This window comes from Hemitrygon akajei, chromosome 15 (assembly GCF_048418815.1).
Source record: "Hemitrygon akajei chromosome 15, sHemAka1.3, whole genome shotgun sequence".
Classification (NCBI taxonomy): domain Eukaryota; kingdom Metazoa; phylum Chordata; class Chondrichthyes; order Myliobatiformes; family Dasyatidae; genus Hemitrygon; species Hemitrygon akajei.
The window spans coordinates 10,696,682-10,708,802 of NC_133138.1; the positions used below are offsets into that span (position 1 = coordinate 10,696,682).

General features: G+C 37.6%; 1 protein-coding gene across 1 annotated transcript in view; it reads right to left on the reverse strand.

The window, feature by feature from the left end:
- The window catches only part of LOC140739537 (rap guanine nucleotide exchange factor 6-like), a 116,078-nt gene that overhangs the window by 25,272 nt on the left and 78,685 nt on the right, over positions 1–12,121 (reverse strand). The window contains 4 exon segments of the mRNA XM_073067937.1: positions 3,242–3,625; positions 4,115–4,355; positions 8,814–8,828; positions 9,267–9,424. Coding sequence (XP_072924038.1) covers positions 3,242–3,625; positions 4,115–4,355; positions 8,814–8,828; positions 9,267–9,424 — 798 coding nt within the window.

Here is a 12,121-nt window from a genome sequence, read left to right on the forward strand (position 1 = left end):
GACCCCTGTATAAAGGCGATTGAGGCCTGATGCCCGGCCTCATTCTCCAGGATGTAGTGTTGTTCATTCTTCCAGTCAATAAAAGCTGATATCTCGCTTCTTACGTCTCAGAGTGAGTTATTGATGGTGCATCAGTGGTCAAACCAAGTTTTGTAAACATTGTTGGGTCCTTAACCTTCTTCAGCCCCTGTATAGTATTGCATCACTTTAAAACTTGGTGTTTTAAAAGCTCTCTTTGTTTCTCCACTTTTATGTATTTATTTATTGAGATGGAGTACAGAATAGGCTCTTCCCACCCTTCAAGCTGCACCACACAGCAACCCCGATATAACCCTAGCCTAACCACACAAAAATTTACAATGTCCTATTAACGTACTAACCAGTAGTTCTTTGTACTGTGGGAGGAAACTGAAACACCGAGAGAAAACGCACACATTCCACAGGGAGGACATAAAAGATCCAAACTCCAAAAGCATTGAACTCCGAACTGCAACACCCGAGCAAGTAATAGCACTGCGCGACCGTCGCGCCTCGATTCATTGACGGGCGCTGTATTTCACTGAAAGGCCATTGTTGCTAGATGGAGGAAGGCAGATGCTTAACAGTTTTTTAAACTCCCATTCTATGTTGAGACCTGCTCCTTCTACCCCATGACCCAATGACAAAGACTTACAGGTTAGTTATAGATTGGTTAAGACTTATGGGCTGGACTTGGTTTGAAAGTTTCCAAATGCATTCCCCACACTCCTCTGTAGTAAGTAAAATTCTTGTTGAGCACCAGATCAAGCAAAATCCTTTGCTTTAGTGAAGTTTTGTTAAGTAACTAGGGAGGGGATATGCTTGACAAAGAGTCTTGGTCCGAAACATCAAATGTTTATTAATTTCCATAGATGCTGTCTGACTAGCTGAGTTCCTCCAGCATTTTGTGTGTATTGCAAGGGATATACTGTACTTCCTCTCATTACCCCACAATCAACCACTGTGGAGAAATCAAAATTGATTTGATACTTTTACTAGCATTTTGGCATAGAAAATATGATTAAAACTGTACTCATAAAGGTCACTTCAAAGTAAAGGCAGAGATCGACTTATAAAAGGATTTGGCATGACGTCAAACTCTCTGGCAAACTTGTACAGATCTACAGTGGAAAGCATTCTGACAGATTGCAACAGAGCCCAGTATGGAATCTTCAAAACGCAGGATCCAAGTGGCTACTGAGTGGTGGACTCAGTCAGTTCCATCATGGGTACAGCTCTCTTCTCCATCAAGGTCATCAGCAAGAGGTGGTGCCTCAGGAAGGAGGCATCTACCAGTAGGGACCTCCAACATTTGGGCCATGCCCTCTTCTCAATGACGCTAACAGACAGGAGGCACAGGAGTCTGAAGACCTAGGCCCCAAACTTCAACAACAGCTTCTTCCCCAATGCCATCGGGTTCCTGAACTGACCTGAAAAACCTTAACACTACCTCAGACTATATCCATTCTCTAAATCTTGCACTAGTGTCATTTATTCTGCACAAATGTAACTATGTCTAATTTATGTTGATGCACCATCAATAACTCTCGGAGACGTGAGGCGAGAGGCTTTTATTAGCTGGAAGAAAGCAGTCAGCAGCAAGAGACCATCACACAATATCCTGGAGACTGAGGGAGGAGCAGTGCCTCCAATCGCCTTTATACAGGGGTCTGTGGGAGGAGCCACAGGAGCAGTCAGCGAACGGGGGGGGGGGGGGCGTGTCCAGACAGGTATATGTAGTTCCCCACATATGTTAACTTAAGTTTATGTTTACTTATGCTTGTCCTCATCTTGTAATGTTCTGTGCTACTGCAAAAAGCTAATTTTCATGGCATGTGTTTGAATGCCTTCAACAATGACAAACTTGAACTCAGGGACTCTTTCAGCTACAGTGAGAGCAATTTCTTTTTGTCCTTATTTCAGGCATATTCACTGTAATCAAATAGTATTGGCTGCTAAAAGAGAAAATATTTAATTTAGCTTTGCTGAACAATTTAATAACTGAAATAGTGAAAACAATTGCAATGCCTACAGCTTAATGTAGGTCTTTAATTTTGAAGTTAATTTGATTGTTCCTTCCCAATAAAGCCACAATAGCAATTTAGTGGTTTAATTAAACTTTTGACTTTTGACTAAAGGAAAGGACGAAGCCTCACGTTACCAATAAGGATCCAACACAAGTTAATTGGCCAACATCATTTCCACTGCTGGTGGGCATGTATACACAAATTGAGATTAATCTTTGTGTATTGGCATAAAATAGCACCAAATTGAAGAAGATCAGATGGATATGCGGGGAATCAATTACTCAATCAGTGGTTATTTAACAAGGTTAGAGTAAGACTCGTTGTTGAGGTATGCTGTTGTCAAGTGGAGCTACTGTTTGTTCATGAATAGCACAATCAAGATGTGCAGAGAAATTTTCCAGAATTGCTTTTTCCACTAAGCAATTTAAACTGAAAATATTCTTGAAGATTAACCTCAGCAACTTCCAACAGAAAATTTAAAAAAAACTTGTGGTTTTACTATTTGTAGTAACAGAGCTCAATATAGGTTAAAATTGCCCTTCCAGTGCAATAATGCAATCTAGTTATTCACTTTAACATACATAATAGATATTTAAAGTTCACATAACAGTACCTGCAGCCCTGCATTGGTTGGATCCAACCTAGGATGTTGCATCTTAGCTGCTTACATGATATGCAAGCCAGTACAAACCAGAGCAGTACGATACAGAGAGCAAGCTGGTGCCCCTGTAGCAAGCTCCGCCTCTCTACGCAGCTGATGAATCCAAAGCAGCAGCAGAGACTGATACAGAGGTGTCATAGGAGTTCCCAGTCAGCAATAAACTCAACACAGGAGTGCCTTAGCCAGTCAGGAACCAGAATTTTTCTCAGGGTTTACGCCCGAAGCCTTCCCCATGTAGGTATAGCTGCAAGGCAGCGGAGGTTTGAGATCAGAGTTTTCCTTCTCGTAGATGAGCTGCCAACAATGGCCAATAAGCCCCATCTGACCAAACTGAGTGTTTTTAAGGTGCCAGTAACCCACCTTTGCCCCTTCTCCTGTCAATAGAAATGTTTCCGCCAGGCTTGAAGGCCAGGAGCTGGATATGCCATTGGGAGCAAATAACCTCCCCCACCCCCACCAGCTATAACAACCTTAAGGAACCCACATCAATGTACATCATATTGCCTTTGAACTGATAAAAACAATTAATTCTTACCTGATAATAGCAAACATGGAGTTAAAGTTCTTGCACTCTCTGCAGTGTAAGGCAATTTTAATGAAATGTTTCATTATCTTCATTCTTTTCCACTGCACAGTTTCCTTCAAAATCTCAGTAGCAACCCAAAAGGTTTCCTGATTGATAACATCCTCAAACTGCTTGAGATGTATGTTTCCAGTTTTTGACTCCCTTTTAAAGAGGTCATCAATATACTCAGTGGGCTCAATGTTCCGGAACAATTCAAAGTCTCTCATTGACAACTGAGTAGCTACTTCAATGGAGCTAAGTTGCAGCAGAGAGATTTGACTTTCTCTTAGTAATTCCTGGGCATCTTCATCTGAGCAAAGAGTCTCTGTTTCCATGTTATTTTTCAGATAGTACCTAAGTGAAATAAACAGATATTAAATACAGTACTGGCATATTAAAGTTGTAGTTCAAAATTATTCATAATTGATATAAGAAATTAATGAAAATCTACAGATGCTGGAAATCCAAGCAACACACACAAAATGCTGGGGGAACTCAGCAGGTCAGGCAGCATCTATAGAAACGAGTACAGTTGACATTTTGTGCCAAGATCCTGCTTCCATTTTGATTATCACCTTCCTTCCTCCTAACCTTCAAACTCTATGCTGACTTTGAATCAAGGTTATAAGGTTCTCCAGGAAAATTACCTTGAAATGTCCAGTAAAAAAGTGTCTATTGCCCTTTTCATTACATAATTCATAATTTGTTGTAAAATTAATGTAAAAAATTATCAAAATACCCAGAAAAAAATCATTCTTGTAGAAATTGCATGTATTCCTCTTTTAAAATTTGGCACAAAAAGTAACTTGGAATCTTTGATTCTGATGAAAAATGCCTTCTTACCTGCCATTCAGCTGGATCCTGTCAGCAAGTTTAGACAACTGATCAGGAAGTCTTCTTTGCTTGATTACACCTTCACAGCTTATAGAAACTTCACAGAGAGAATAGGTTTCGGAAGTTGCAGTCAGGCCAAATTCATGTACAGCATGGACAACAATTTCTTTTGCTGTGGTATCTTTGCTTATGATAATGTAGCAACTTTGTTGATCAGCCTTAAAAACTCGGATGACTTGATCAGGTACATCTGTTTTACAATACAGTATTAAAAATTGCAAACATATAAACAGCAAAATTTATTTTGCCTACCTCTCAAGTTAATTGACACAAGTAGTTGGAGAATTCCGTCAATGCTGGCAAAACATTCTTGGTTACATGACATTACTGCTTTATCAAACAAGTATCCGGATTGTTGGTTAAAAGTTTATTTAATAAAGAGTGTTATATTATTTTTTAACAGTTTTATTTCTACTGACATGGGATAAGGCAAACTAATTTACCTTCCAAATTTAGCATTTGCAACTCCCCCATGGAACAAGAATGCCTGTTCCAAAATGATTTCCAAATGAGTAAAATTGGAAAAGTAAACTTCAAAATAATTACTTTAATGAATTTCATGGCCATTGGCAAATTTCGGAGTTATCCAGTGATTTGGTTTTAATTGGTACTAAAAATACAGAGCAATCAGATTTCATCTCTTGGTGGTATGGACATCTCTAACAAGAGAAATACTGCTCAGCATCCTTACACCAGGCCAGGGATTCCTAACCAGGGGTTCATGGACTCCTTGGTTAATGGTAGGCATCCATGGCATAAAAAAGGTTGGGAGCCTCTGCTCTAAGCAAATAGTTAACAATCATCACTGGAAACTTGCACAGACAAGAGTCAAACTTGGCTATACAAAACAACGCAGTGTACTAGCCAGATAATAGCAATTGATTGTACAAGGACATTAAGTAAAGCCAATTAGACAAATTAATAGTGAGCTAATTCCAAGAGACCACATAGTAGCAAATTTAGTGAACAGAAGAGCAGTGTAAAGGGGAAAAGGTAAAGGTAAATAGGAAAAGAAAAATAAATCACCAGATTGAAAATCAAACTGTCTATGGATCTGTCTACCAAAACAGATTTATGATAATGCTTCTACCTGAATGTGCCAAAATTAGCTTCTTTATATGTAGAAAATAAGAGTGAAGCTTATCTGATGGTTTAATAAATAAATCCTGCCATTCTGGCTTGATTTCCCATTTAACTGAGCTCAGCCAGGCATTTGCTTAGGGTATAATGATAATTTGCCGTATTCTTTCCTAAGAAGGGAGGACATAGTTGAAGGCAGATTGGATTAACCTGATGCTCAGCATGCTTGAATAGCCTGGAGACAACCATATTTAAAGGCAGGAAAATAATCAGATGTGGCCTCAATAACGTACCATGATTTCCCTACTTTTATACTGCAAGCTGAGCATACAGAGGCTAATGGAATGCTGGTCTTTACTGCTGGGCAAACCACCCATCAGCATCTTTACATTTCATAAATGAAAACCTGAAAATCACGTTGTTCTTCAGATTTTTTTCTTTACGTAATAATCTGCTATATCATTCCCCAAGTACAGAGACTCTCTGGATCGCACTATGGTCCCATGAACTATCAGTAGATTGAAGTTTACGGAGGTTGGAAATGCTGATGGATGAGCTCTCTAAAGTTGCACTGGGATGTTAATTGGCTACATATTAGTGCAGAATTTATTTATGTTTAGATCATAGTTAGAATTATATAGAATTTATAGATTCAAAACATGCCAGACCACAAGAATTGTTGGACCAGAGTCCCAGACCAGAGGATGTTTCTGTTTTTTTAAAGTTTCCAGCACCTGCAGACTTTTTTTTATTTTCAATGTATCTCTGTTAAACTATTTGCACACTTCTTACACCTTGCCTTCCTAACTACTATTTTTAATGATCCTCAAATCTGGCTACAACACATTTGTTTCCTTCCTAGTCTAAATCTTCTATTTCCCTTCTTTGAACTTAAAGAAACCCTCATTGTTAGTTTTCTAATATTTCTTTCAGTTTGTTCTCAATTTACATTTTTCTTTTCTTTGGCTTTATTTGCTAGAGTCTGAAATTATCCTAATCTTCGCTGCCTACTTGCAACTTTTCCTACCTTATACATTTTCTCTTTCCTCAATTTCCTACATTTGACATGGATTGATCATTCCCCATTTTTCAGAATCATTCCTGCTCGTTGTGGCATATATAACGTATTATCTGCTTTAGTCTCTGCTACTGCTTGTCTATTGTTTATCTGCCTCATTTACCAGTTCAATTTAGTGAATTCTCCCTTCATTCCATTCTAATTCCCTTTATCCATGCACTAGTTTTAGACCCAAGTTTTTCATCTTCTAGCTGAATGCCAGATCTACTGTGCAATGATTACCATTTCCCAGCAGATCATTTTCTCTGACAACTTTTATAGCATTAAGTACAACACTTCAGATAAATTCAAAATACAGTAAAGAAGCACGAAAGAAAGGAGAAACTATAGTGAGGGGAAACTACAGAAAAACTATAGGAATTGACAATAAAAGTTACACTTTTCTAGTTCTAAGATAGCCTGACAGAGTGGTTGGTGAGTAGTCTAGACATGGCTTCTGCATGTTCTACTCAGAGACACAAAGTGCTGAGAATCTTTCTAGGTTGCTTCTTCATTTTTTATCAGTCGCAATGCACGGATACTCACAAACAAGAGAAAATCTGCAGACACTTGAAATCCGAGCAAGACACACAAAATGCAGGAGGAACTCAGCAGGCCAGGCAGCATCCATGGAAAAAGTACAATCGAAATTTCAGGTTGAAACCCTTCATCAGGACTGGAGAAAGAAAGCTGAGGAGTATATTTGTAAGGTGGGGGGAGGGGAGAGAGAAACACCAGGTGACAGGTGAAACCTGGAGGGGGAGGGATGAAGTAAAGAGCTGGGAAGTTGATTGTTGAAAGAGACAGAAGACCATGGAGGAAAGAAAAAGGGGAAGGAGCACCAGAGGGAGACGATGGCCAGGCAAGGAGATAAGGTGAGAGAGGGAAAAGGGGAAGGGAGATGGTGAAGTTGGGGCGGGGGAGGGGCAGGCATTACTAGAAGTTGGAGAAATCATTGTTCATGCCATCAGGTTGGAGGCTACCCAAACAGTATATAAGGTGTTGTTCCTCCAACCTAAGTGTGGATACTCATGAGTTGGTAGGGTGTTATTTTGTTCCTGAGCTAACTTTGGTAATGTGCAAGTTCTTCTTCTGCCTTCCAAGACAACTTTTGCCTTAACAGAGTTCTGAATAAAGGACAAGTTTCAGGAAATTGGTATCAATGTTGTCCTCTTCCAAAATTGATTGAATGCAATAAAAGATTCAATGCTGGCCTGGAGGAGAATACTGTCAATGGTTAGACTATCCTACCAGCTGCCTTTTTCCATTAAATGCCAACTTAAAAATCATTTCTGTCTTGCTTAATTCCATTATATGGAAATTATCTGAGTGAGAAGGTTTATCTTGCTTCTTGCTTATTTTTTTAAAAATCATTTTGTATCTCTAGCTCCTAGTTCTAAATCTCTCAAAAAACAGAAATAGTGTATTTCCAAACACCAGATATAATTTTAAGAACTTCTATAAAGTGAACTCGTCTTGCAGTGCCAGAGTGGATTAAGTTTTCCTCTCTGGGTTCTTTTATGTGTCAGCTATGTTGAGTCTGACAATTTTATTTTAGTACTGCCATCAGATGTACAACAGTGCAATGTGTGCTATCTTATGGTGCTCTAGTGCTTACTGCACAACAATAGCATTAAAATGGACTTAATACAGGGCAAATCTATATTCCAATCACAGAGCACATAGCAAAGTATTGTCACAGTCTGATTTTGGGAAGTATTTTATCCTCAATACCAGAACTTTACTACAACAAAGCACCAGTTTAAAAAATTACAAATTGTGTGCTGTTTCTGTTCTTTTGTTGTACAAATTAAAGCAATTCCTATTCCTCTCTGACATTTGTGTACTGAAGGTAAGGGAAAAAATGAAATAGGAAAGCAATTAATAACCCAAGAATAGATTTCAATTAACAATGCACAGATATTATGATTTTTTAATGCTGCCACAATGAGAATTTACATTATGGAATATATACTAATCAATTCTGTAGAGATATTAAAAAAAGTGTTCTAATAAATTTAATTATAAAGTAATTGCATTTTATTTCCAGTGTAGCATAGCATTACAATGCCATAAACGTTGTAACAGAGTGACGGCCAGAATGGTCCTAGACTTGCAATGATATTGCAGTTCATTCCCATAGAATCCATAACAAGGTTTCAGATTATTCTGTCTGATTTCTATGATCTCTTTTGGAAAATTACCAGGATAACCTAGTGGCTATGCAGGCAACTTGACTGAGAGTAAAAGCTCAACAGGTGAAGGGGAGGTAAAGGATACTAAGCAGAGAACATTAACTCCTCTTTCACTTCATTGTGCTGTGCATTGTTAATGCAAAGCACAATGCCATCAAAAATATATTTTTTAAAAACTCTGTCCCTACAATACTAAATAAAAATAACACAATTATCTATAACCTCTAAATAAATACATGATGTTGCAACAAATGGAATATATCACACAAGAAAACAATCATTAAAAATAAACACAGAAGAGTGGATGCATACTCACTATAATAACCTGCAGCTGAAATGGGTACAAAACAGAGGGACAGACAAAAAGTAGTTACACAATTTGTGGACTATATAGATCAATTTAAGGTGACACATAACTGTATTCTAGAAATAATTCAATTTAAGTTGTTATCAAATCATGCAAAAACAACATTTATACATTTTGAACTCAAGCTTAAACATTGGAATCAATCTGACTAAATCGCAAAGGCTTAAATAACTGCATTACTATTACTAGACTGAAGTTAGCTCAAGCATCTATGGAAAAATAATTTCTTCATAGATTTTTAAGGAAATAAAAATTGCTGAAGCTACGATTTTTTAAAAAATCCATATGAAAACCAAGACCAAAATGTTCTATGATAACAGCTGATTATAACAAAGAAATTGAAAAAAAGATTCCACAAGTCAAAAAAAGTAAAATAAAGAATCCTTAATAGATTCTTCTTACCTGCAGGATTTGCAAAATCAAGTATACTAGTAGCAGGCTGCAACAGGTCAGGGCTGCTAGAAGAAAGAGTTCCAGGGAATGGCATTATAGCAACACTGTGCCTGAACTGCCTTGTTCCAACAATGCTATCATCCTGAGACTGGCTCACTCCAGCATCACTGTGAACCATTAAAGAAAGAATAAAGCAAATTGGGGTTTGTGATCAGCTGTACGCAAGAAATAATAACAATAGCAATAGTTCTTAATGGGATAGAACTGCAGTCTTCAGTGTCCAGCTTTTAAAACTACTAAAAATATCTATATTTCACACTTTCAATGCAATCACACAAGCAATAAAGAATATTTATTGGTCATTTGCAATGCCATACACAGGAGGGTGAAGCAAAGCAAACCAGGTAACTTGTCTGCCCTCGTTCAGCTCCAAAGGGAAGATACATTTTTAGTGAATCTATGAAAACAGCACTATGATGCTAAATCTTTAAAAATGAAGGATGACACAGCATAAGGAGATATTGTTTAGATGTTATTAAGAACAGTTATAAAATGCATGAGAATGAGGTTAGAGCAGATTGCAATTGACACTTATTTCTTCCACAAATACAGGACGTTCAATATAGAATAACATCGCAGAGCAAATTTATATTAAAACTTTGGTGGAAATGGACCAAAACATGGAAATGGGTGATGCTACCCAACTCTGTATACCAGAAGTGTAATGGATTATCTTTTACAAAAGCAAAAGTGAATGTCACAAGATGTCAATCAAAAAAAAGTACAAAATTATGGATGACACCTCCAGCAGTTCTGCAGCTTGTCTACTTAAAAGAACAAAACTTCACCTTAGAACAAAAGAAAAATAATTTTCCTAAATTGGATAAAAACAATGCCTTCCAGCAATTGGGCCTTTAAATGATTTGTATGCAAAGCCTTTAATAAATTAAATATCTTACCAAAATAGTCCCCTGTATGGGTTATGCAATCACAGAAAGAAGACAACATTTAATATAATGAGATGAAATACATTACGAAAAGCATACAAAAGACATGGATAAACAATTGGCTGTGAATGGAGGAGGGTTGGCCATGGAGCTAGCAACCCTTTCCCATGAAAACCTAGTGTTACAGAAACACCAACAGAGACTCCAAAGACCTCAACCCAATGAGAGGAAAGATTTCTGAAGATGGGCCACACTTGGGGACAAATTGAAAGACTTGGTGAGGACTTTGGTGAGCTGCCGTCGGTGGCTTATGACCCAGTAGGGGTGATGGACTTAAGTAAAAAAGTAAATAACAAATGATTATAATAACCAACAGTATTGAAACGGTCTTATGGATCAACAGTTAAAGGCAGGACTGACCAGTTTAGATCATCAAGAAATGAGAAATAAAGATAAACAAAGGACAAACGAGAAAATCTGCAGATGCTGGAAGTTCAAGCAACACACACAAAATGCTGGAGGAACTCAGGAGGTCAGGGAGCATCTATGGAAAAGAGTACAGTCAGCGTTTTGAGTCGAGACCCTTCAGCAGGATAAATAAAGGATTCAGGTTCATACTATCTAAAAAAATAAGTAAAGCAAGAAAATATGTTTAATTTCACCCTTATTTGGGAAAAAATAAATGACAAGATTCACTTTGAAGATATTTTTAAATATCCAGATTGTAATGCCACCTTGTTATCTATCAAAAAGGCATGAACCATGATTTTACTGAGATGAATCATACCAAATCCCACTTGTGTGCATGTGAACAATGACCAAGCAGCAGCCGCAATGTTAGCAATGCATCAAAACATTCAAACTACATTTATTATCAAAGTACGTACAGAATACAGAATACAACTCTGAGATTCGTCCTCCTGCAGGGAATCTATCCACGATGCAGGGTAATACTGTTACATGATGAACATTATAACAGAAAGGAACATAGATGCCTTGGTCCACCACAAGAAGATAAGCATCAAACTGGAATAATAGAAGCCTCTGTTTTGTTAAGCTGATGGGGAAAATGTGTCTTTTACTTGCTGCTAGAAACCAGCATAGATAGGTAGCATTCTATCCATTTATCCTCTTGGATGCAGATAGCCAAGCAAATCAAAGAAAACAGAAGGATTTGATGGAAGTACTCATTTTAAAAAACGCTGCAGCTTGTTTTGATAGCAAAAAGAATAATACTGTAGAGCTCTCATGACCATTTGCAGGACAACCATGAAAATACAGAAGCCCTTTTATAACAAGTTATAATGAAACCAGCAATGGCTTGGTGGAGTGGTTGATTTAAGTGAACACATGGAGGAATTTAAAGCATACACCCATGTAGATTTACAGCATTTAAATTGATTTGGCATCCATATGTACTTAAGGAATGAGCTTTGCTTTTATACCATGACGTCGCTCAACAAATTTGAAAATCAGTAATCACGTTTCAGAAATTTCGTCCTGTCACACCAGTGGTATTGCAATGGTGAACTGTGGAAAACAGAAGAGGTCGTCTTTTTGTTGCAGTTTGAGTCCCCAGGAATATTTTTCCAAATTTTAGATCATTTCCCAAAAACCTTCATCTTGCGAGCATAAGCATGGAAGCATTTCATGAAAATACTTCAAAGTGGGTGAGAAGATGGGATATTAAGATGTACTACCCCATTCTGTTTATATACCTGATGCTTCATTTAAGATTTGAAACTTATCGTACAGGGTATTGTAACTTCTCAGAATACCACTGCATCCATCTGCTGATACACCCTATGAATTACCTAGATTAATCCGAAAGCAGAAACGGCCATCATCAATGAAGAAGTAATCCCAAATAAAATTACTGATATTTTAGATTTCAGATTTCTGTGAATAAAGCTCATG